This window comes from Mustelus asterias, chromosome 9, assembly GCF_964213995.1.
Source record: "Mustelus asterias chromosome 9, sMusAst1.hap1.1, whole genome shotgun sequence".
NCBI lineage: Eukaryota > Metazoa > Chordata > Chondrichthyes > Carcharhiniformes > Triakidae > Mustelus > Mustelus asterias.
The window spans coordinates 37731975-37759196 of NC_135809.1; the positions used below are offsets into that span (position 1 = coordinate 37731975).

At 41.2% G+C, this 27222-nt stretch overlaps 1 protein-coding gene across 3 annotated transcripts in view; it reads right to left on the reverse strand.

Annotated features, from left to right (window-relative positions):
* The window catches only part of b4galnt3b (beta-1,4-N-acetyl-galactosaminyl transferase 3b), a 203134-nt gene that overhangs the window by 11493 nt on the left and 164419 nt on the right, over window positions 1–27222 (reverse strand). For all 3 annotated transcript variants that reach the window (XM_078219999.1, XM_078220000.1, XM_078220001.1), the window contains 9 exons: window positions 27069–27135; window positions 26404–26547; window positions 24163–24272; window positions 15173–15273; window positions 14395–14486; window positions 7861–9301; window positions 5088–5386; window positions 3778–3931; window positions 1824–1896 (listed from right to left, as the gene is read on the reverse strand). In XM_078219999.1, the coding sequence (XP_078076125.1) occupies window positions 1824–1896; window positions 3778–3931; window positions 5088–5386; window positions 7861–9301; window positions 14395–14486; window positions 15173–15273; window positions 24163–24272; window positions 26404–26547; window positions 27069–27135 (2481 nt within the window). The remainder of the gene's footprint in view (window positions 1–1823; window positions 1897–3777; window positions 3932–5087; window positions 5387–7860; window positions 9302–14394; window positions 14487–15172; window positions 15274–24162; window positions 24273–26403; window positions 26548–27068; window positions 27136–27222) is intronic.

Genomic DNA, 27222 nt, shown 5'->3' on the forward strand with positions numbered 1-27222 from the left:
CTGCTACTTAACTTGTCCAGTACATGCCTTAACAAGTTTGCATCCTTTGCTTCGTCGTGTTTTCCATTTATCAAAAAATTAATTTCTAGCTTGTGCTCGAGCAATGAAATGACTTTACAATGACCTGTGCAGTGTTTCTGGTCACTTCTCTGCTTCCATTAGCTGTCGCCTATACAATCTCCACCTTTGTCCTGCTTCAATTCTCAATTGTCTATCAATTTGCCCCGCGATCTTATTCAGGCAAGGCCCTGGCCTAATATGGCCTCACTGCCATCATCAGCTCATAAACCAGCCCAAGATAGTCTTCTGCCTTTGTCAGCCTGGACCCAGGCTCCGGCTCTGGCCAGGTTGTGGCCTAATTTGATCCTGCTCTCTTTGTCAGCCAAGCCCCTCGCCTGTTATCTCTCTATCTTTCATTATTGTTTCATGTTATGGATCCCCACCATCACTGCTGTTGTGGATCTTTCTCTTCCCAACCCTTATGGTGCTTCTCCCTTAACTCTGTTGTTCCTGTTGTGAATTCCCCACTCCCATTATGGATCTTCCTAATCCCACAGCAGCAGGGTTCTGCTGTGCTCTGTTTTAAAGCGAGCTGACATCACATTTCTCTGGAGCAACGGCATTACAGATATGAAGACAGGTGACAGTTATTGATAACTGTTTGTAACATCACAGGGCATCAACAGTCTTGAATTAAACTTTCAAAATTACTTCAGGGTGGGCACACCCAGCTTTGCCAAAGCAAAACCCTGAAGCCCTGGAGAAAAATAGTATTTTATTGGTATTTTTAACACAATGTTTTTTCATTGTTCATTCACCCAATGTCAACTTAGAAAATAAATTGAAATCAATCTAATTCAATAGCTAACAAAGAAAAGTAACTTATTTAAGAGTCAGCTCCATGAAAATCAATTCCTGCACAATCTGTTGATATGGACCTAGTCATCCTGAAAATAATCCCCGAAAACATGCAGATCTAGATTATCATAAATGTTCCTGATAAACTCATTGTTTGATCGGAAATGTTTTGCTTACATCAGAATTTCTAGAAAGCATAAGTAATCATCAACTTATTACTACATTCCATTCAATGATGTTCTCACTGATCCAATGCAGATGGAGGGCAGTGGTAGGGAGACAAACATGGAGAAGCTTTTTTTCATTCATTCATGGGACATGGGCGTCGCTGGCTGACCAGCATTTATTGCCCATCCCTAGTTGCCCGAGGGCAGTTGAGAGTCAACCACATTGCTGTGGCTCTGGAGTCACACGTAGGCCAGATCAGGTAAGGACAGCAGATTTCCTTCCCGAAAGGACATTAGTGAACCAGATGGGTTTTTCCGACAATCAACAATGATTTCATGGTCATCACTAGATTCTTAATTCCAGATTTCTTTAACGTAATTCAAATTCCACCATCTGCCACGGCAGGACTCGAATGGATTAATAGTCTAGCGATAATACCACTAGGCCATCGCCTTCCCAAGCAGCAGGTGATAGAGAGCATGTCAGGCAGCAATTGAAAGAAAGAAAACATAATTTTTACATAAAGTGATTTGACCTCTGAAATGTCTTGCCATTGTCGGTGAAATCTGACAATGAATGGATATTTCCTAATGTGTTATGCACACTACTTTAGTGAGAAAATGGATGAATATTTTACACAGATTACCCCAGCATTTTGCTCAGTTTGGGGAATTCAGATTCAGTGGCCCTGGAATAGATGTTCAGATCAAGCACACATATTTATCCGCTATTAAGCAGACTTCAGTAATAACACCTCCAACACTGTGATCAATTTAAACTAAATTATTCTTCCTTACCTTAATTACATCTATTCCAGCCTGCAGACCAGCTGAGCGCTCAAAATTCCCCTCAAGTTTCACATATTGATACCTGTTCACAAAGCATGAACTGGGGGTCAAGGATTGTGCACATCTTGCTTATCTACACACTTGTTCCAGGAAAAAAAAGCATCTTTATTGAACCGTATAGATAAAGAGGATTTTGCTGCCGTTCTGAGGTGAGCAACATCAGGACTGGACATTGGAACAGTTTTTCACTTTATGTACACAGTATCAAAAACAAGTACATTTTAAGATTGGTTATTCATCAACTGTAGAGCAAAACCCTAACCCGCAACTTCCGGTCGAGTGGCAATCGAATCGAAATGCCACTCCCCTCCCAGCTTCTTACCTTACAATGAAGCCACTTATAACTCCCACCCACACCCTCGGCCGACTCAGGCTGGGTGGGATCACTCGAGTGCATTCGGCTCCCAAGGCCTACAGGTGAGGGCCGTTCAGTCGAAGGTAAACGAGTGGCAGTCCCTTTTTAATGCCACAAGCTGCCATATAACAGGTAAGTTTAAAGTTTATTTATTGATTAGTGTCACAAGTAGGCTTACATTAACACTGCAATGAAGTTAACGTGAAAATCTCCTAGTCGCCACACTCCGGCGTCTGTTTGGATTCACTGAGGGAGAATCCAACATGGCCAATGCACCTAACCAGCACATCTTTCAGACTGTGGGAGGAAACCGGAGCACCCGGAGGAAACCCACGCAGACATGTGGAGAACATGCAGACTCCACACAGATAGTGACCCAAGCCGGAAGGCAGCAGTGCTAACCTCATAAGTTTAAAGGTCCAACCACTTTAATAAGCAAGGGAGAACGTAAGTGCATAAGTTAAGTGGGTAGGATGGGGGGGGGGGGGGGGGGGTGGTGTTAGTGGTGGTCAGGTTGGGCCTGAGGGGAAGATTTGTGCCACCTGTGATGTGGCAGGGGGAGGTGCAGTGGGAAGTCCAGTGCCATTGGGGGTTGGGTCAGTGCTACACTTACCCAGAAGCCGGAAGTGGTTTTAATTCAAACTTTTCTTGAATAGCTATTGCTGTTTGACAGTCAGAACCAACCAAAGTTTGGGATTTTAATTCCATTTTCAGATGGTACCCAGTGCAAGGCAATTTCCCAAAGCAAGTTTGAACTTCTGGAGGGAGGGTATCTTTGGGGTACCTTCCCAGCCCTACCCCAGATAATCTGCCCTAGAACTCGGAAGTTATAGGCCACTGTATCTTCACCCCAACCTCTAAGATATGCTCAATGATGCATGCAAGGGTTTTTTCTCCCCAACTTGTGATACAAGCTAGACTTCTGGGAATGAGATTAGCATCTTAACACTGACTTTGCGTCAAAATCACATAGTTGTGCCAAGTAGCAACTCAACCCACCCAGATTCAGTTTGTGTAGGGCCTTAGAGCTAGTAAAGAAAGAGGAGCTCCATTGCATAAGCATTGCCTGCATCAAACCTGGGTTCCAAAGGTGACTAGACAAGGTTGTGGTCCACTGTTCCACTGAATTCCCTTTTACTGGGAATATTTGGAGATTACAATATGTGAGAAGCCTAAAAATGTACAACTGTCACTTTTGGTTAATGCTATAGCCATGGGGAAGCAAATAGCCATAACGGAAAGGCATTATAAACCCGAGACCTGAAGAGTATTCTGTAAAAGTGGTACAGTGACTTCCATAGTTGAGTTATTACTGTTAAATGTAATCAGAGTCCCTCTTAATGTTTGTAGAGGAGACTATAAAGTGGTTCTCTGTTTACATGACAGCCAAATAAAGATAATATTAATTTCATATGGCCATAGTCATACAATAAATATACAGGCTGCCAGGCTAGTTTTTATATCCCTGTTCTAACATTATTGCAAAGGTTTGTTATTTTGTTATTAAGTTTTTGAAGAAAAGGGAGAGGAGGAGAAAGTTGCAGCTACCTGGTCAGCATGCTATGTTTCAGGGCTTTTTCAACATCCATGTCTGTACTGCTGTAATCAGTGATGATGACATTGAAGTACTCATCTCCAGTAGCTCTGTACAACTCTTCCATGTCAAAGATGAATTGCTGCACCCACCGAGCTTGATTTTTCACTGCGGGGACGAATGCAGACATTATTGCAAACACCACGCATTTAGTGGGAAAAATCACCAAGCCCAATAACTGCACGAATATTCACTTTTCAACCTCCAATACCCCTTCCCACTGACAAACCATTTTTATCCTCTTTTACTGATCTCCACGGCTATTAAACAATTGAACCCTTTCGACACTTAACATAGATCTAGATCTAAAAAGAAGTACTGAAACCAACAGTGGAACTGAATACCTGCATTGCCAAAATAACGAGACACTTCAGCTGGAATATCTGAAAAATGATATAATAACCAATTACCTGGCTTTTAAGCTTTCCCTGTGTCAGAGACTAATCTTCAACAAAGGCAAGAAAATGCCTGCTCAGTAGCTCTGTTAACTACAATAGACTGTTGAGAAATCAAATGCAATTCTAAAAAGTTAACTCCAATTCTAAGCCAAATAAGATCAGGTTTATATTGTTCCGTAAAGATTGGATGCAATTCTAATTTTTATTTTGTACAATGCTGCTTCTCTTGATGCAGAAATGGAACACTAATGGTCATTAGTTTAGCAATTTGGACAGGAAGGAAAGGAATGGAACAGCAAAGGCAATGGGGTTACATAACCATACCATTCGAGAAACAGTAAATAATTTGTGGCACTGATTGGGTAGCAAATCAAATTGGTACAGTTTGCAAAATTCAACAGGATGCTGGTATATAATTCAATAAAACAACTGTACACATGCGGCATGATAGAATGGTCAGTCAGGTTGGTTAATGGCTGGTTGATAGTGACTAGTATTGATTGCAGCAATATTATTGGCATTATTTAAAGTTGAAAGGCACATTCCTCCCTTGCACCTGAAATAAATAATCTGAATAGAGCTAACTGTCCGACATGTTGTGCAACATAAAGCTGTACAAGAATGCAATGCTAGTTAGGGCAATCTATTTTTAATATTAATTAATGAGTCAGTGCATCTCTACACGATAAGCCTAAACCAAAGGTAACTGCTTGATAACATTTAACCAAATTATTTAATATATTGGTTGTTTCAAAATCTAATGAGTTGCTAAGAGCCATAGTCCTCATTTTGATTTCTGAAAATTGCTATCAGAGCCCTCTGATATCCCCCTCCCTCACATGTGAGATGTCACCATCCATCTTTACCTGGGACTATGAAGTGTACCACTGCATTGTGCTGCCAGTTGAATCCGGTTGGTGTGCACAGCATAATCTTTTCTTGATTTTCCCTAAGTTGTCGACCTCTGCGCCTGAAAACATTTCTCATCTTCCGTTCATCATCACCATCCATATAATAACCATTTCTGTTGAGGCCATAAATGTACTTCGATAATCGCACAATTGTTTTTTTATTCACCAATAGTGCAAGCTCCAGGAGATAGCGGCTTCCATGTATGCGATCAAGGCGCTTTTCAATACTGACTAATTGATGAAGTGTGTATATTCTGTCACCAAATAAATAAATAATTCTTAGAATGAACATAGGGAGATTGCTTCATTTCATTTACTTGTGGATAACTTGTGTTATCCATCTTTCACCTTATTATTAACTTATGTTTTAGCTTAAGCACCCCTTACACCTCACAACATTCCAACAAGTTCAACACACAAGATGTCAACTCTTGGATGGAACAGTTCCAATATTCAGAAGCTTAATCTTAACAGGGACAAACAGCCCAATGTTTCCAATTCCCACACTAGCAACCTCACTGAGTTATACTATCAGAGAACTCTGAAGCATTATTGGTTAAACAAATGCTATTAAAAATACAACATTAACAAATTACATTTTGTTCATGTGGATTGGATTGTCATGTGGATGCTGCGATGCTGCAGGTACATAGGGGGTCACCTGTCGGTAGTTCTCCCCAGTACATGGGTAAACGCACAGCACGCAAGAGCTACTCAAAGCATTCAATAAATCCTTATGGCTCTTAATTTTTGATCGCCAGTCATTGGAACCCAGCACCTCTACAGTTCACTTTTATCCAAAGACAAGGAAATATTTACAATTATATAGCACTTTTCATGACCACCAAACCTCTCAAAACACCTTATACCAATGTAATGTAGGAAAAATGACAGCCTCTTTGCACACAGCAAACTCCCACAAACAGCTATCTAACGAGGACCAAAGAATCCATTTTTGTGATGTTTATTGAGGTTTAGATATTGGGCAGCACAGCAGGGATGGGTCAGATAGCTGCTTTCTGCACTGTAGGGATGATATGGTTCTATAACTCCCCTGCTCTTCATTGCAATAATGCCATGGGATCTTTTACATCCACCTGATAAGGCAGATGGGGCTTTAAGGTTTATTGCCTTATCCAAAAGATGGCCTTTCCAAGAGTGCAGTATTTCCTCAGCAGTGAGGTGTCAGCCTTCATTTGTGAGTGCAAAACCTGGAGTGGGATTTGAACCTAGAACCTTATGACTCAAAGGCGAAAGTGGTACCCACTAAGCCACAGCTGCCATATTTAGTGCTTATTGAGTTACCATTGTATCTCAAAGATTTATGCAAGATATGGGAAAAAAAGATGGAAAATACTGATATCAGTAATCGCACGCAAAAAAATAAATAATTCTCCCTGGTAGCCTAGGCCTTCTTGTCTCAACCCATCAGTTTTCCAATGGGAACAGGCAAGAGTACAAATCAAATATATCCCAGTAAATGAATGTATCATAGGCTGGGGCTCCATGAATGAATGGCTCAAAACTGAAACTGAAAAGGCTTTTAGACCTTACAGGCCAGATAATAAAATTGAGTGGCAGCCCAACTATAAAGAATACAGATTTATGAGAGAACCTATGGAAGAATTAGTGGAGGCGCCGACAATCTTTCAGAGTCTCTAAAAAGCAAAACTGTATGTAAAGTTTGTAAGAAGCCAAATGTAGTACATCTTTTGGAAAAAATACAGGATAAGACCAGGAAATTATAAGCCAATTAGTTTTACTTTAAATAATAGAATTAAACTGTTAAAGATCTAAAGGACAAGATGAAATTTATTACATGGAGAAACAGGCTAATCAGGACTAGCCAGCACATTTCTATAATGCATAGAATTCTTTGAATAAATAACAGCGAGGATTAATAAAATGCAGTAGGTAAAGCCTAAACGATCAAAAAATTAATCAATGTTTATCACATAAGGAGCGTATGGAAAAGCTAATGGCACATGGAATTAAGGTGGATGTGGTCAAATGCATGGAGAGATGGTTAGAGGGCAGAAAACAAAGAACCTTTCTCAGATGAGAAAGATGCAATGGCTAATGTACCACAAGGGTCTGATATAAGCTCACTCATTCTTACTGTACACAAATTATAAATGTGATTTTAGGAAGAGAAGGAATAAAATCAAATGAACAATATCAAATCTTTCTGAAATGGTGGTGAAGTGGTGATGTGGGGTGGTGTATAAATTGGGATAGGGACTGCATAAAATTACCCATCCCACGAATCTACCGACTTCTTCTGGCAGCTACTTGGCAGATGAATTTCACGATGGATAAACGTGAGTAATATATTTTGGTAGAATGAATAGGGAAAGAAATACACTTTAACTTGTTAAAAACACCCTACATGTAAAAACATTATGCTGATAGATACCTATGACACCCTCACTCCCACCAGCCCACCCTTGAGTACTAGATAACTTTTTCAGATGACAATTAATGAAGATATCATTTTGTCATTATACAAGTAGAGTTGTACACGGTCATAGACTATCTCAGTTCATCAGCTGAAAAATTGTGTTGTTGTACTTGAGATGTCTGAAGCTGAAAGTGGGCTGCATGCAAAGAAATTTATGGAAGGTTTTGTGGGGCATATCGAGTAATTTCCTCTTGAATAGTTATTTTTCATCTAATAACCAGCCATTATCACATTCCGATGTGAAAAAGAATGCACGTGATCACTTACCCTTTATGCTTCTCATTCAGCTTTTTGATATACATTTCTGCTACATCTAGAGCCTCCTGTTCTTTCATCAGCAGGTTTCCAGACACATTGCATCGAAGATCAATCCAGTCTGACCGTAACGCGTTGAAGTCCATATTGTTTACTGTGAAAGTCTGTTCCCAACTAACTGCTTTGTCGTACGCATGTTGGTAAGAGGTCATATCCTCTGGCATTTCATCTTCATCCTCCTCTTCCATTGTCTGCTTACTGTTAGTTACCACGTCCATTGAAGAGATATGTCTCCACTTCTCCGCCTTGCCCCTGTTCTCGCGCAGCTTGTCTTTGATCTGACCTTTTGATCTTCCAAATACCGCAACTTTTCTCTGTTCGGTATAGTCATCTTCTTTTTCTGGCCCCTGCTCATTTGCAGGTGATTGCATCTTGCCCAACTGCCCTTCCGCTTTAAGTGGCAGCTCCTTCTTCATGGACAGAAAATACATGGGGATGACTGTTCCTGGATTCTCAGCACCATTGTACATTTCATTACTTTGACTGTGATTAGATTTGTTTGAGCCTTTGATTTGTTTTTGGGCCTGAAGGTCTTCCCCTGGCAGCTTGGGCGGTGTCTCCAATTCTTTATGACTCGTTAACAAATTTGTTCCCCTTTTACTCTCCCTTTTGTTCAGAGAGGTACTATTATTCCTGTTCACTTTCTGTTCTAACAGAGTAACTGGTTGCTGGGCATATGTTGTCCTCTTTGGTTTTTGAACAACCTTTTCTCCTTGTTTCACTAACCTATGGATTTGCTTTACAGGAAATTGAACTCCACCAATATTTTTGTCACTATCTAGATTTTTTCTCGGAGAAATATCCTGGGTAGTAATGCTATCGGGTCTAGCCACCTGCCTCACAAAGGATTTTGATGACTGTCTTTCTAAGTCATGATCTGATGCTGCATAGTTCTTTTTTGAAAACGTGCGAGAGGCCTTGGCAGTTTTCTGACTCAGAGAGAGGGTGCTCCTCATACTTTCTGCAACAGAGGCAGTTTCGCTGTTTTTGCCCTTCGTTCCTATATGTGCTGGAGCTCTCTCCGTTAGTCTAGAGTCTACAGACTTAATAAGATCAAATACATTATCGCTAGGTTTGTATTCTACAACATAAAACAACTTTCTTCTCCTTTTAAAAGCATAGTCATCATAGTCATCTCCGTAATCTTTCACGGTGACCATTTGCTGTCTCCCATTCGACTTTGCAAAGTGTTTGGCCTCCAGAATATTTGGTGCGTATTTTTTTTCATTCCCAACTTCCTCGACGTGCTTTTGCTTCTGCTCCTGGAATGCGGCGTTTGGAACCACAGGTTGTGGGAACTGGTCTTCGTCTTCATAATCGTATTCTTCGTCTTCCGTTTCAGCATTGCCTCCTAGCTCTTCCCCTTTATTACTCATCCGCTTATTTGGTTTTCCTGCAAAAATCAGCAACAACAGCATATTTCATTCAACTCATTGCGTCCTGTAATGACGATTTTCATTTATTTTTAAAGGCAACCATAAATTGACTTACTAATTCAACTCTTAACTGTGGCAAGGACAATGGCTTTTATGTTCCGAAGCTGTTAATCAAGACTATGTTCTAAAGTAGGATTTCAGTGCACAGTGACAAATTTCAGGTTTTTGATGACCATGAAATAGTAGGAGGAGGAGACCAAACAGCCCTTCGAGCCTGCTCCACCATTCGTTACATTCAGGGCTGTTCATCCAATCTCAATAGGCTGATCCTACCTTCCCCCCATATCCTTTGATCTCTTTCACCCCATATCTAACTGCTTCTTGAAAACATACAACATTTTGGCCTCAACCACTTTGCGGTAGCAAATTCCACAGGGGCTGACCACTCTCCGGGTAAAGAAATTTCTCCTCATCTCTGTCCTAAACAATCTATCCTGTATCCCCAGACTGTGACCCCTGGTTCTGGACACCCCCCACCATCGGAAACATCCTTCTTGCATCTACCCTGTCTAGTCCTGTTCAATTTTATAGGCTTCTGAGATCCCCCCTCAGTCCTCTGAACTCCAGCGAATACAATCCTAACTGACTCAATCGCTCCTCATACCTCAGTCTTGCCACCCCAGCAATCAGTCTGGTAAACTTTCGCTGCAATCCCATTCGAGCAAAAACATCCTTCCTCAGATAAGGAGACCAAAACTGCACACAATATTGCAGGTGTGGCCTCACCAAGGCCCTGTATAATTGCAGCAAGGCATTCCTGCTCCTGCACTCGAATCCTCTCACTATGAAGGACATTGCCTGCTCCACCTGCATGTTTACCTTCAGTGACTGGTGTACGAGGACACCCTGGTCATATTGCACATTTGCCACTCTTAATATATGGCCATTCAGACAGTAATCTGCTTTCCCGTTTTTGCTACCAAAAAGTGGCTAACCTCACATTTATCCAAATTATACTGTATCTGCCAATCATTTGCCCACTCACTCACTTGTCCAAATCACACTCAAGGATCTCTGCATCCTTCCCACAGCTCATGCTTCCACCCAGCTTTGTGTCATCTGCAAATCTGGAGATTACATTTAGCTCCCTCATTTAATTCATTAATATATATTGTGAATAGCTGGGGTCCCAGCACTGATCCCTGCGGTACCCCACTAGTCACTGCCTGCCATTTGGAAAAAGACCCATTTATTCCTACTCTTTGTTCCCTGTCTGCCAACCAGTTTTCTATCCATCTTAATACACTATCCCTAACCCCATGTGCTTTAATTTTACACGCTAATCTCTTATGTGGGACTTTGTTGAAAGCCTTCTGAAAGTCCAAATAAAACACACCCACTGGCTCCCCCTCATCAACTCTACTAGTTAAATCCTCAAAGAATTCCAGTTGATTTGTCAAACATGATCTTCCTTTCATAAATCCGTGCTGACTCTGTCCAATCCTGCCACTGTTTTCCAAATGTTTTGCTATAAAATCTTTGAGGAAGGATTCGAGAATTTTCCCCACTGCGGATGGCAAGCTCTATAATTCCCCGTTTTCTCTCTACCTCCCTTTTTAAAGGAACGATAATTGACCCTTGTCTTAAAAAAATGAATCCTCCTTTTATCAATTACATCCTTCAATATCCAATCAAAATATAGGCGATCATGGTAAATTATTAGTGGACACTAGTGTAAGAATGTTGGAACATTATTACTTCATTAGAAAAAGACTGGTTTGTCAAAGAGGGTCGATGTGGGTAATGTGGTTGATGTGCTGTACGTGGACTTCCAAAAGGCATTTGATAAAATACCACAGAACAGGCTTCTCACTAAAGTTGCCACCAATTAAATAAAACAGACAGTAGCAGCATGGACAGAAGATAGATACTAGTGGTGGAACAGTTGCCTTTCGGACTGAAGGAAGGTAAAGGGCAGAATTCTCCCATTCTCATGGTGGGACAGGAATGTGGAGTGTTTCCTGCCGTGGAGGCCAGTGTGAAAACATGCCATATTCTCCAGCCCCAACCTCATTCATTATGCAGCTTGGTGTTTTGTGCTGTATTCCGTGGTGGGGCAGGCCTGATGGTACATAGTCCGCCATCATATTTGGGTGACGTATTGAAAAGGCACCCAACATCACTGACAGACTATTAAAAGAAGGAAGGTGGACCTCCTGAAAATGAAGGTGAAGATGGACCTCCGGGAGCATTCTGAGACCGGAAGATGGGATTTCTGAGAAAGAAGATGGATCTCCAGCAACAAATCTGAGAGTGGAAGGTGGACCTCCTCCAGGACAGCGAATCTGAAAGGTCCACCTGCAGATGCTCCCTGACCCACTGCTGTGGTGTCTGGGGTCCAGGGTTGCAGATGACCTCTGGAGGCAGCTCAGACATTGTGTTAAGATCAATAATAGTATATGGTGGAGGAATAATACTGCAACTTGTCTTTTCCCTTCAACAAGTTCATTCTACATATAGACTTACAAACTCCTTTTAGAACTGAGGTGAGGAGAAATTTCTCCATCCAAAGAGTGATTAATGTGTGAATTCACTACCACAGAAAGTAGTTGAGGCCAAAACATTGTGTGGTTTCAAGAAGAAATTAGTTATAGCTCTTGGAGCTAAAGGGATCAAGAGTTATGGGGAGACGGGAATAGATATTTATATAAATATTCAGGATATTGCATTTGATGATCAGCCGAATGGCCTACTCCTGCTTCTAGTTTTTAAGTTCCAAACATGTTTTGTGGGAAATCAGGCGTGGGTGGAAGATTCTGGTTATGCGGAATGCAAGTTAGTTTCACGCTGGCCCCCGATGGGTTTTCTGACCCGCCATGGCAGGCGCCAGTGGAAGATCCGCCAGGAAATTCATGCTGCCAGGAAACTGATTTCTGAGCCGCCCGCCACATTCTTCCCCCCATGCCCACCATCAAACCCAACGACAGGGGCTCGGGAGAATTAAACCCATACAGAGAGGCTCTCTAGGGGTCAGCACAAGTTCTAGGCTTTTCTTGAGATATATTAAGGGTTTAGACTTAAATGTACAAAGCATCATGTAAAAATCTGCAGATGACACAAAATTTTGAAGTATAGTTAACAGCGAGGAGCATGGCAACAGACTTCAAGAGGGCACAGACTGGGGAAGTGGGTGGGCATATGCCAGATAATATTTAATGCAGAGAAGTATAAAGCGATACATTTCAGTATAAAGGAAGGAGAGGTAATATAAAATAAAGAGTATAATTTTAAACGAGGTGCAGGGACAGAGAGACCTGCAGGCATATTTGCACAAGTTATTGCAGGTGGCAGGGCAGGCTGAAATGCACTTTAAAAAGGGACACAGAATCCTAGGGTTTATAAACAGAGAAATAGACTAGAAAAGCAAATACTCTTCAGCTTGCCAGCTCCTGGTCATCATCTCAAACACGGACAAGACCATTTCTGAACACTTTGATGAATTCCTCACCATTCACATCCTCCTTTCTTCTTGCAACCCCTCTACCTTTGCCTCCTGGGGAAAAGATATGTTCCCCCAAGTCACTCAGTTCTACTCTTTCAAACTTCAAACTATCTACCCTTTGATCACAACAATTCTGCTGCTGTTAGTCTGCTCAATCTCACCCACACTCAATCACAGCCTCCTTCATACCTCAATCACGCCCTCACTCACAGCCTTAATCCACCCCTGTCTCAGCCCACCCTCTACTGAAACCCTATCAATGATTTATTACCTCCACATTTGGCAATTCCAGTGTTCTCCTGCTTGATCTCGATTTTACACTCTCCATAGATTTCAACTCACCCAGAACCATGTTGCGGTATCCAAACCCACACCAAGTTCTGCTCACTCATCACCCATTGATCTACAGTGCCTCACAGTCACTAACACTTCAAATGTTCAAATCCTTGTAGCCTTCCCACACATATCCCTCCACTGACAGATGTGCATTTAGTTATTCATGCCCTAAGCTCTGCAATTTCAATCTTAAACTTCTCTGTCCTCATTAAAAACCCTCCTTAAAGTCTCTCTCTTTAATCAAGCTCTTAGGTCACCCAGCCTAACATTTGCTTCAGCTATTGTGTCTGATTGTACAACTGTAAAAGTGCACGGGCGGAATCCTACAGCCTTTCATGCCAGTGGGATTTTCTGGACCAGCTGCAGTGAATGGAAATTTGGTTGAGTGCCAAATTCTCTGTCCTTCCTGGCAGCAGAAGTGGGGCATGAATGGTTAGTAAGATCGCTCCCCCCATATAAATACAAGATGTTGTTGTTACACAATAAGGATGTCAGCTGTAATTCAGTAAGTAGCAGAAGTAAGCAGCTTGTCTTGGAAGTTGTGAATTTGAGTCCACTGCAGGATGTGAGCACAAATATCATGACTGACATTCCTGCACAGTTGAAAGTGCCGCCATTTGGACACAATATTAAACTGATGCCCCTCTTCAATGGACATAAAAGATCGCACTTCAAAGAAAAGCCAGGGAGTTATCCACAGTGCGCTCGTCCATATTCATCCCTTAATCAACATCACTAAAACAGATTCTCTGGTTATTATCACACTGCTGTTCACAGGAACTTGATGTGGACAAGTTGGTTACCAGCTTTCCAACATTACAACAAGGACTACATTTCAAAAAGTATTTCAGTGGCTGTCATGGAAGGATGTAATTGATAAAAAGGGGATTCGTTTTATTAAGGCAAAGTCAATTATCTTTCCTTTAAGTGCTTTGAGATGCCAGGTGGTTGTGAAAGGCGTTATATGAATGCAAGTTTTATTTTAACCACTGCAGGAATTACTAACAGCATTGGATTTCAAAACTGAGGTCCGAGGACTTCAGGAGGCTGTGAAGCAATCTGTCTGGTTCATATTTCAGAATGTATCCAGTGATTATATGTTTTTGATGGAAATTTCACCTACTGCAAATTATTTCTGTGGGTCTTTAACTTTTGCTGGTTGTAGATTCACAAGTAACAGAAAAAAGTAATGGGGACTGTTGAGTAAAATAACCATGTCAATGTTACATGTAGCAAGCACACTGAGTCACAGACCAAACAATATAGGGTTACCTTCACCCGCTCCTATCCTAAAAGGATTTTCAAACTTTTCCTTGTTTGGTTTTTGTGGTGTATCCATTTTCATGTATCTATAGAATCCAAATCTGTCAGGTAGACAACCAGAAATTATAATATTAGAACATAAATGGTTAAGTGACTCTTAATGATACTATTACAAGATGGATATTTTTTCTCTCACATTTGGAACATGCAATTGTTATTTTGAAACCATTTTACTAGTCATTTAATTTAATTTTTCCAACTCTTTCATTTTTCACAGAACTCATTTGTGTCTGCACTAGCTCTCCAAATGAACCTCACTTAGTGCCATTCCCCACAACCCTGCACATTCTTCCAATTCAGATCACAGCCTCATTCCCTTCTGAATGTTGTATATCATATATACATTAATTGCTTTGAACATAAATCTGAGTCCAGCTCCCTCCGCAGATCATTTACAATTTGTCTCGTTATGGACTCCGCTCAACCCACTCGAACTCCCAAAAGAAGAAAATCCAACTGGGGAACCGTCCAAGAGATTGCTAAGATGGGCTGTGAAATTTCTCCCAACCCCAGAAGGTAAAAACATGAATGATTCTCAAAAGTAATCCCAAGGCCTTAAGAAAGCTTCTGGGGAGAGGAGGAAGGAAAAATTATGAAATCAGAATGTGCACTCATCCATGCAATACTCCACTTAGTGCAATACCCAAATTGCTGATTAATTTTCGTCACATTAATTGCCAACTATGCTTTCATTATACTTAATTATTGTAATATTGTATAACCTTACCTGTCTAAGTAATAGGCATTCTCATAATAAAAGCATTTGTTTTCTGATTCCATGTGAGTTAGCCTTGTGTAATCATTAGGGTACACATAAGTCAGATGAACCTAAAATTTAAAAATGTTAAATGTTATTTCATAGAATTTATAGCATGGAAACAAATCATTCCGCGCAACTAGTCTATACCACTATTTGTGCTCCAGATTCCCACCCCTCTTCACCTAACCCTATCCAAATATCTTTCTATTACTTTCTCTGCTTCTCCTTAAATGCAGCTCTGCAATTCGACTTAACTGCACCTTGTGGCAGCATGTTCTACATTATAACCACTAGGTGATGAGAAAGAGAAATACTGCAGATGTTGAAATTCTGAAATAAAGACAGAAACTGCTGATATTCTCAGCAGGTTGGCAAGAGCAAAGGAAGAGCCAGACCCTATGGTTAGCCCAGTCAAAAGTCTAATGTTATGGCTCTAAACGGCAATGGAAGAGTCAAGATCAGGAGAACTAATATAGTGGAAGTGGACAAATTCATGTATCTTGACTTAATAACAGCAAAGTTACATCCAAAAATGAAATCCAGGTTAGATCAGCTACAGCAAGAGGCGTAACCAGTAACTTCAAGTAACGTCTGGAAAACCAAAGGCATCAGCATGAAGCTGACAAATCATCTATGGCAATCGTTAGTGTGGAATGTTGCATTCTACGGATGCAGGAGTGGGACTCTGAAGACAGGATGAGAGAAGGGTAAAGCTTTTGAAATGTGGGTATGGACAGAAAGATAAATGAGTGGTGGGTGAGAACAAGAGTAGGAAGCCGAGGGATCAAAGAAGTGGCTAAGTACAAAGGGGGAAAAATAGCCAAGTATAGACATTAGAAAAAAAGCTCTGATAGCCTTGTCCTGGCAACAATCGAAGGAGAATTGAGTAAAAACAGAAGAGGAAAGAAATTGGGTGGGTGGATAACATTGAGATGTGGACTAAGGGAGGGTTGAAGAAGGCGAGAGAAGCAAGACAATGGCAATGGCCCCACCATGGCTATGATGAAAATGAACAACCGAGGAAGCTTTATTCGAACAAATTGCACTGACAAAGATGCCACAATAGACTTCAATGTTCTCACTGTGGAAAATAAAAGCTCAGTTATAGTTCCTGTCCTGTTCACTGTCCATAGCTACCAGTTAGAAAGTATAAGTGCATGCATAGCTGTTGGGTAGCAAGAGAATCATCCTGGACTATTATGGCTTCATTGTCAAATAGTCTAGCAAAAACTGCTGGATCTATTTTCGGTGACAAGTTCCATCCACATGCACCAAAACGTAAAGGTGACACAAAGTAGAAAGCGGCAATCTTCACATGGGCCACAGGCAGAGACTGCAGGAGACAGTCAAAAAGAAAATGTTCCTTGCTAACTCTTTTCTGTCATTTATTTCTGTTTCTGCATTTAAATTTAAGGTGTTTTTCTTTCTCCCTTCAAAGCGAGCTACATGGGCTGTGAAATTTCCAAGGGTTTCATCTTGCTGATGGACTAGGTCAGCCGCAATCTCAAAACAATCTTTTATTTTCTCCTAGATTCCAGCAAGAAAAGTATCAGAGTGTATAAATCCTTGACAGCAAGATCCTCCGGCGGTAGGGCTAGAAATAATGGTGTTCTGTTCAATACCCCGATCAGATTTGGTAGGCTTCATCAGTTGTGAAGAATGGTTACTGGGATGAGCCACACCAGTGTTTTCAGTACCTCGCTAAGTATCACCCAGCACGTCACAGACTATAGAAAGGTTGGACAGTAAAAAAGGGAGGACACAGTGACTAGCACTGCTGCCTCACAGTCCCAGGGACCCGGGTTCAATTCTGGCCTTGGGTGACTGGCTGTGGAGTTTGCACGTTCTCCCCGTGTCTGCATGGGTTTCCTCCAGGTGTTCTGGTTTCCTCCCACAGTCCAAGGATGTGCTGGTTAAGTTATTGGCCATGCTAAATTGACCTTAGTGTCAGGAGATTGGCGGGGTAAATGCGTGGGGTTGCAGGAATAGGGCCTGGGTGGGATTGTTGTCCGGGCAGACTCGATGGGCCGAATGGCCTCTCTCGGCACTGTAGGGAGTCTTCTCAATGTTTAACTGAAGGAAAGTTCAGTTCACCTAGGACTGGGTGATGACATTAGTTGCTGCAATATGGAGAATGTAGGGTTGCTTTGGATAGATGAGGTAAATGCCCTTCTTCATCTGTAGCTTGTGAATCTTGCAACTTTTAAAATGTGTCATTTAAGAAATAGTTTGTGGATGTTAATACACAAGTTGGCCACAAGGCGGGAGTATTTAGTTTTGCAGCCACCTATCCCATTAATGTGAATGAATTTCTCCTGAAGTTGCAGTCACAGACAGCTGCAATAAGTACAAAAGCTTATTTGACCATAGTAGTTGCTGTCCGAAACAAAGATTTGGAGAAAACATGCTGGGTAACAATAGTCAAAATTTGATCTCATTAGTGAGAGCAAAATACCGCAGATGCTGGAGATTTGAATTAAAAAAAAGAGCTGGAAAAACTCAGCAGGTCTGACAGCATCTGTGGAGAGAAAAACAGAGTTAAACGTTTCAAGTCTTTTAAATGACTGTTATTTCTGAATTTGAACACAACTCTTTCAGAGACTTTGTACATCCGGCCAAGTTTTCTTGAGGATTTTCGCATCTTTGAGTGCATTTTTCCAGTCACCTTCATCATTAATGGTGGCACAGTGGTTAGCACTGCTGCCTCACAGTGCCAGGGACTTGGCTGGGTTCAATTCCAACCTCGGATGACTGTCTGTGCGGAGTTTGCACGTTCTCCCCGTGTCTGCGTGGGTTTCCTCAGGGTGATCTAGTTTCCTCCCACATTCCAAAGATGTGCGGGTTAGGTGGATGGGCCATGCTAAATTTACCCGTAGTGTCAGGGGGATTAGCAGGGTAAATACGTGGGATTACGGGGATAGGACCTGGGTGGGATTGTTGTCGGTGCAGGCTTGATGGGCCGAATGGCCTCCTTCGGCACTGTAGGATTCTACGATTAATTTATCTTATGTAAACCAGCAATAATTACCAAATCCATGCGCTGAATGCTTATGACTCTTATTTAGATGAATGAGCAACATCACAATCAATCTTTTTCAATACCTTTATTGCTTTGATTGTCTTAATAGAGTAGGCATGATAACTCATGACTCATTAGTCATTGCCTCAAACAGTTCACCATAAATACAGTCAGTTGTTTATCAGGTGAGAAACAAGGATTCTGCAGGACGGTAGTGTGATCGGCTAAAACATCATGTTATTTTGATGAAATACACAGTTCGCTGAAAAATACGAAAACAGATTTGGGACAAAACACTTCACTGAGAGAACCCTGCCCACATGTTGCGATAACCAAGGTTGCAGTATCGCAGTACGTAATCTACACCCTCTAATAAAGTTGTTTATCTAGTTCAACAATATGCCAGATATGCCAAGAGAAGCTAATCTCTTAATGAGGCCAGGACAACGCACACAGTTGAAAGGTCTACTCCACCTTGTGCTAAGCACGCAGAGAATGATTTTATTTGTGGACCGAGAGAGTAAAAGTAATGCATGATGACAGGTTAGCTCCGAAGCCACACTGATAAGATCATGGAAATGCTCTGGTGGTTTTCTTTTGCTTAAGCCCCGCAAAATTGGCATTTAGGATATTATCTGCAGTTACTGGGACATGATCGTCATGGTGCTTGGTGCTTTCCACTCAAGAAAGGAGTCTGAGGGCCAGGTTTTGAAAACTGAGCTCCTTTACCATTGAGAGTTTGAGGTATCCATTGAAGAGTGCTGTGCAGGATCTTGATGCAGCTGATCAGAGTGCTGACGGAACTGTCAAAACTGTCCCTTCAAAATTCGGCACTTTGAGTTGTAGCTTCTGATTACTTGGACATTTGAGTGAAATTCACTTTCTACTATTTTAGCAGAGATACTAACTCATCAATTGCTCATACGCCTCCTCTAAGAAAAGGGAGCACGGGGTTGGACTTAATATTGGAAACCGACTTGACTATCTTGACAGTTCTGGAATTGGTACCTCTCAAATTCCAATCCAGAAAACCGCTTGGTTGGGAGTTAAGTATCCCTAATAAAAGAGATAGCACCGTGGATGCTGGAAATCTGAAATCAAACCCGAAACTGCTGGAAATACTCAGCAGGTCAGGCAGCATCTGTGGAAACAGAAACAAGAATTGGCCGCTGGAACTCTCTGACCTCACCTGCGGCTGGGATTCTCCTGTCTCGCTGCAGTGAATGGAGATTTGGCAGAGCGCCAAATTCTGTTCTTGCTGGCGGTGAGTACGATATCAGAGAATTCCAGCAACATTTCAGCTCAGTGCCGGAGTTGTAAAGTGACACCGACCTTAAACATTAGGCAGGATTTTTCGGCCTCCCTATGACGGTAAGTATGGAAGCGAGTGGGAACAAAAATGAACATTGCCAGCTGACCTGTCAATTCGAGGTCACCATTCTGACCTCTGGTGATTTTGCGGGGGGTGGAAGGGGGGTGGTGGGGTGTGGGAAAGTGGTTCCTCCACAAACTGGCCTTGTTAACAAGCTGAGCAAGTGCCACTTTGGAATTTTAGCTGGAGGCACACAGGTTACACAATGGTTCAGAGAAAGTCCATGGATGAGTTCTATTGAACAAAGTGATTCCTTGAAGAGGTGTTTATTCATCCCTCTACGTGACTTCAAGATGGAGCCACAGTGATGCTACAACCAAAGCCATCTGCTCAGAAGAACCATCATCAAGCAGGCCATCAGACTTCTGAAGTCCAGTTCCAGTGCACGGTGGCAGCAGTGTGTACCGCCTACAAGATGGAATGCAGCAACTCACCAAGGCTCCATAACAGCACATTCCAAACCCACACACCAACAGCTAGAAGTACAAGGGCAACAGACACATGGAAACACCACCACCTGCAAGTTCCCTTCTAAGTCACACACCATCAGGCCTTGGAATTACAATGCTTGTTTACTGTCACTGGATCAAAATCCTGGAACCCCTGTCCTAACAGCACTGTGAGCGTACTTACGCCACTTGAACTGCAGTGGCTCAAGAAGACAGCTCACCATTTCCACCTTCTCAAGGACATTTAGGGATGGGTGACAAATGGTGGCCATATTCCCATAATAGAACAAAAGATTAATGGCAGCATTTTGTGGAAAAAGTGGCTTTAGGAAAGTGTTTGAAGGGATAGATAGAGCACTCCACTAGCAGTCCAACCATAAACCAGACACCAGCCTCCCATAACAAGAAGATATTTCCTGTTCGGTGTATTACTACGGCTGCTACAAATGCCAACACAACAGGCTTACTGTGACCGCTCCAAAGAATGGTGTGGCATTATCATGCCCAAGTTTTTGTCTTTCCATTTTCTTCCCTTTTCTCTTGAAGATGCAGATGGTTGTCATCCAATACCTCACCAAATGGCCAAATATGAATCTTTCAGTAGTATTATCCTGCAGATGAGCCACTGCAACAACGGCAAATTTGTCTTTCCATGTGTTCCAATGGATGCTAAAAGAGTCCATGGCTAGAATATTCCAGCACCTGGACCAATATTTCTCCTTCAACCAGTACTAAAAAATCAACCATTATCCAGCTCATGTCTGTTTGTTGGGATCTAGCTGCACACAGACAATCACTTTGACCAAATTAACAGTCATTACCCTGTATACAAAGCATTTTCAGAAGTTTCTGAGAGCCAGGTTTAGGCAGTACAAATGTATGTTGTCCTTTTGTTTGGCTACCACATTGTAATTCCAGTCAGAACTTGTGTTTGCAATTGTAGAGGCAGGCTGATCATAGTTGAAAAGTCCTATCAGTATTCGCTGCCTAGATTTGTACAGTCACTGGAGTGGGGAACCAGAGGACAGTGAATGCCTGTGAAATTATACAACATCTTCAACATACTACACAGGAGTGCAGCATCTGATATGTGCTGAAATTCTGTGATGGGATTTGGAGTCATGATCTTTTGGCTTGGGGACCAGCTGACTGCCAAAGAATCAATTAGATAACAATGAGAATAGAATGATTTTCCCCTTCCTAGTCTGGTGTGCTGAGATCAATAATGAGTTATAGAACTGCAGTGTGAAGAGTTCTGCACCAAACATATAAGGTGGGATTTTCCCCCAAAATGGCAAAGTGTCAGGTTTCTCCCCAGAAACACAGTCAGGCTTTCACTTCAGATCTTCTGACACTGTCAAAAAAAAAAAGCAGGGGAGATGCGCTTTGAGCCATTATTCTAGCAGGCTCCGATAGAGCCAACAAGGCCGGTTCCACAAAGTTTGGGGCATCCTTTCTAAAGGGCATCTCAATCTCAAAGTAATGTTAGAGGCCCCCTCCCCCGACCACGGACATCAGAACCCCCGGCAGACAGAGGGAACACCCCTAACCCTCCATCTCAAAGAAACAGCCTATGAAGAAATCATGCAATTTTACCCCTGTTCCAACCAGAACATCCTGCTCTCTGTCCAGTGGTCAGTGCAAGGTCAAATTTGAAATAATCAGTTTGTAATGAATTATAGGCACTTTGCGATCAACATGAATTCAGTTGGCAGAGTAAAATAACTTTAATCTCATCAGTGTGGGCGGTAACATGCATTCTCCACTGTAGTTTCTGCTGAGATTACACAAGTCCACATGATCCTTGCCAGCACTTTAGTTGGATAACAAGTGTTCTGACGGCAGAAGTAGCAGTGCCAACAATAACTACCTTAACACCCTTCTGGATCGTTTCCCAGTGTGCCACAGGTGTCAAACCACTAAATTATTCAGACGATGACCATATACAATACTCTGTACTGCAGCACAATGTTAAGTTGCTTAGGAAAATTTTGACGTAAGATTGTACAAGACTCGTCACTTTGTGACAACGGTCAAACACGCAGAATGCGTGAATAGACGAAATAAAGACTGGAGCTGCTGGATAATTTTGAAGCCAATCATCTGACATTGCAGGGAATAAATGTTTTAAAAAACCCAGCACTTTTGGGCTGCTTTGAAGTCTTGCCACAGAACTGAAAGCCAACACTCTGAGGGTTAAAAGCAGTTTTTTTTCCTTGATCAGTTCTGATTCATGCAGATGTATTCTCGATAAAATGTAGCAGCTTTATCATTTACAATCAGAATACATTAAAGGTTTAAACTACTTCATTACAGAAACCAATGTAGCAGCTTTTAAATATCACTGTTCAGTTCAGCAACGTTTTATTATAATTATATATTATGCTGGTTAGATTACCCTAGTAATCCAAAGGTCTGATTACTTAATTCATAATCTGGATTTGTGAGCTTAGATCCCACCATAGCAGTTGGTAAATTTGAATTCAGTTAATTAAATGGAAGGCAAAAAGCTGATATTAGTAATGGGATCATGAAGCTATCTGTCATAAAAATCCACATGAACTCTAGCAGTTCAAGAAGGTGGTGCACCACCACCTTCTCAAAGGTACGTGGGAACAGCAATAAATCCTGGCCTTGCCAACAATGCCCATGTCCATGAACGATTTTTTAAAAATGGCATTTGATCAATCTGTTTAACATCTCAAGAGTAAAATACCGTCCTGAAGGTTTTTGACTACAGGCACTTGGCCTGATTAGAGAAAGGAGGGATGAACAGGCTGACAAAATCCCAGCTTAACAAAGGAACCGGCTGGCGCCATGGAGAACAATGTTGCTGGTCATTTACATGGAAACAATATCCAGAAATAATGCAAAAAAACATTCCCAGTCCAGCAGTCAGGAACTAAAAACTGTCTTGTATTTGTTCAATTTTGAATTTTGGCTTGGAGGGTAATGTACAAAAATGAATAAAAGCCCAGATGTGTTCTCTTGTTTGGACAACTGATTGCAGCTGTTTTTACGGCTTTGCCCAATATTGCAGCCTGCTCTTCCAGCATAAGTTATATAATTTGCCTTAATGTTCTTGCGTTGGGAAAGAAAATAAATCAGCCCAGTTTTAATTCCTGAAGGCAAGGCGCAATGAGAATGTCAAGTTGAGGGCAGGATCGGGTTTAACTATGATGCCTAAAGGGTGAATTACTTGCAAACACTGTAAGCTCCAATATTTTCACAGAATCATAGAATAGAATCATAGAATCTCTACAGTGCAGAAGGAGGTCATTTGGCCCAGTGAGTCTGCACTGACCATAATCCCACCCAGGCCCTATTCCCATAGCCCCACATATTTAGCCTATAAATCCCCCTGACACTAGGGTCAATTTAGCATGGCCAATCAACCTAACCCGCACATCTTTGGCCACTTGGGCAATGTACTGGAGGGATTCTGCTTCTGCAGAGTTACGCTGCAACATAAGTCACTGCTTTCAGGTGAGCAGACAAATAAGGGTGGGAAAAAAAAGAAAAAATGACATGCCAGTTCAGGAAAAAGTTTCTGTTTGACAATTCACAGTTTTATATTTCAGCTGATCAAACATTTGTATCAGTTTAGCAGCTGGCATGCATGTATGTGGACATATACACACATATAATCATGAGTAATGAGTGTGCATACACCCTGTGTTATTTAGGTTGCTCAGGATGCCTGTTTACATTGTTAATGCCGAGATTAATTCTGGACCTCTTTTAGAATTCTCATTTAAACCGCAGTTATGTAGCGAGATTTGTTTTCAGCTGGCAAGCTGTTCTGAATTGAAGTCAGGTCTTGAATAATTGGATTCCAAACTGGATATTACCAGTTTGATCTGAATGCACTGTTTTGACTTCAGTAATCCCCAGCACACCCGTCAAGATATAACTTGGTAACACAGCCTGGTTAGCAAACTGGCTTCAGACTGATCTGCAATTTAAACAGCACAGTGATCAATAGCAAATTAATTCCATATTAATCTGATCTGAAGCTAATTGCTCGCGCTAGAAAGAAACGCAACTGAACAGTTAGCATTGCTGACCTAGTACACCATCATTAATTCTGCCTAAAGAAACAGGAGAAGGTGCTTACAAACTGTAATCCCTGGTAACGGAGCAGCGGGAACCCCTTAATGATATAGCTGGGTCTGTAGACACAGTCAGGCAGCACTTGGTGCACATGAGACTCATCAATTAGAGGTACTGAAACAAGAATTAACACAGAAAAAGTGAGGCAGATGTTATACAAAAGGCTCTAGGCTAATCCCTGCTGAAAACAGAGTTAGGATCATATTTGGTTAAGTCATTTTTGCTTTTCTCTCCCATAATCTGAGGTTCACTCTTTTTACATAATCAATAAAAAGATCTTGTATCTGTAGACTTGAAATATAAAAACTAAATGCTCATTTCCTCTTTTAAAATTTAAATCCATGTGCTTAATTGTGATGCACAAGGGGCTTGACCAGGACTGAAAACACAGAAGATAAAGAAATGAGCTAACTGGAAACAGTCAAGTACCTTTTAACCTCTCTGAGCGGGGAATACACCGGCGGTTTGTAACACAAATGCTGCAAACTAACGACGGAACTACTAACAACCTGTAGGTTGGTTATGGCTTCAATCATATTCAAGTATTAACTGTAACTAACAAAGGGTAGAAGTTGTGTATAACATTTAGTGTTTCTATTTTAGAAGTGGTCATACGAGGTACAAGTGGATTATAGAGAACATGTTGTATCATTGGTATTTACTTGCACCAAAACATGATATGCCTAACAAAGGCCATCATCTTATTGTACTCCAGTATTTGGAAAGGTCTCAAATGAGACACATTAGAAAAGCATGTTAATTTGAATTTCCATAAAGAAGCGATTAGCCCCCAGATAAGCCAGCAGTGAGCACCTCCTGTGCTCAGATAAGTATATGCAGTACAAAGCGATCATTTGGCTGAAGGTGCTTTTTAACATATTTATTGGAAATTTGGCTTTGCTTACGTGAAAAATCCTTATTTAGAAAATATTTTGAACACATTGGAAGAATAACCTGTTAACATTATGGAAAACAGTTTTTGATGTTAGAGCCTACATTTAGTAAATATGTATCATATCTTAATAGAAAAAACTGCAAAAAACTGATTTACATTTAAACATGATCTTTACAAATGTATGAGATTAAAGTTACACTTAAAACCATTTCTGTGCTCCCGAGTGGTTGCACCTTTGTGTGTGATACAAGCCAATCCCAATTGATACGAGTGATTATAATCCACTCCTGATCATGGTTTGAGGACTCCTGTTGGAAATTACACATTTATGGACATCTTGCAAGGACTGCACTGGGAGTGAATGTGACGATCCTCACAAATAAACAACCCACTGAACTCATTGCCCAGTGCAAGATTAGTAACTGCCACACGATACCTGCACCACATGGACTGCAGTGATCGGAGAAGGCCACGCACCACCACTTTCTCAAGGGCAATTAGGGATGGGCAACAAATGCTATCCCAACCAGCAAAGCCTACATCCCATGAATGAATACAAAATATATATATTTTGGACTACAAATGTCCTTGGAAGTGTATCTCAGGGATGGATGGGAGAAAATGGAAAATAAAACTGCTTCCCAGCAGGTTCAGAGACTTCACTTTCACAAAAATGCATTTGGTAAACATTTTCTCATTTGGCTGCAACTGCACAATCAAATGTAAACTGCATTAAATGAGTCATCATTCCGCATCAGTTGTGGATGCTATCATTGTAAAACAAATGATATCTGCTTTACTCTCTCATCAACTAAAATGGTGGTGCATTTTTACTAATAGGACACTAGCTGTGCAAGTCCTTACCAATGTACCTCAATCTAGAGACTGTTTTCTAAACGTCAGACTTTCCGCTCTGGGGCGGGGGAGGGGGATGTAGGGAGATCGGGCCTGCTGATCCAGTTATCTGCAATTCACCAGCCATAGATAAAAACTGGGATGGATCATGGTTTTACTCAGTGCGTGATGGGAATGTGGCTGTGCACAAATTCCGAGGACACTGGCATCGGCAAAGCCACTAAATAAGAAATGCTACCATTTTGACTGTTGTAACATGCTAAGACAGACAATTGGGACTAGTCGGAATATAACGCTACTCATTCTTCTTCCTTAAGGCAGGTGCAAATCGTAGATAGCTCGGGAGATTAGAGGACCTTTATCTGTACCAAGGGGCACACGTAAACATTGCAACCATTTTGGAATGTCTGCTCTTAAAGAAGGTTACTAATCACCAGACAACACCAGGACAACATACCTGCCTTTAGAACGACAACATTCAAAGAGAAATCTTACATTGGAAAAAGCTGTCACGAGGGTCATACTTCAGCATTTCTGCTGGATGATCTCTGTGTGGGCTTGTGTAACCGTAATTCTTTTTATGGCTTGCTATGGACTGTGGAATGTGCTGTACCTCGTTTAGTTTTATCAATGACTCGTCTGGAATGTAAAGAGAAGTCTTTTAAAAAAAAAAGTAACTTAAAAAGCTTTCAGTTCTTTATTATTTAAACATTAAATAACATACTAACAGTTGTAAGTCCAGCTCACTGCCATTTGTTAAATTGCATCAAAATTCTCTTCGAATGTTAACTCTGCAATTGATAACAGTAAGAGAACAAGGAAATGGCCTGTGTAGACATGACCATGTAAAATAACTAAGCACAAACGTGTTCATTACCAATAACAAACTATCGTGCTCCATTTTAAGAATTTGTTTCAACTCTCAGTCAAAAGTTAAACAGTTACTTTCTTTTGTATAAAACCAAAGAAATTCTGAAATGAAAAAAAGTCACAATTTCTTTTTTATAGATCTCAAAGACACATTTTCATTTCCTTTGTGTAACTTTTCTGCTTCTTTGCTGCATTCCTTACATCCTCTATTGGTTTCAATGATCTATAATAATACTAAAACTTACAATAAATAATTAAACTTACAAATATAAGCAAAATGTGTAACTTACTAACATAAAGTGAAATATATTTCGAATCAATAATGCTGAATTTAAGGCCAGTATTGTGGAGTCGCCACTAAGAGAAAGAAAACAAGAATAAATGTGATCATTATATCAGTGACAAATGGCACGTTGACCTTTTATTCCACTCTCCAAATTCCCC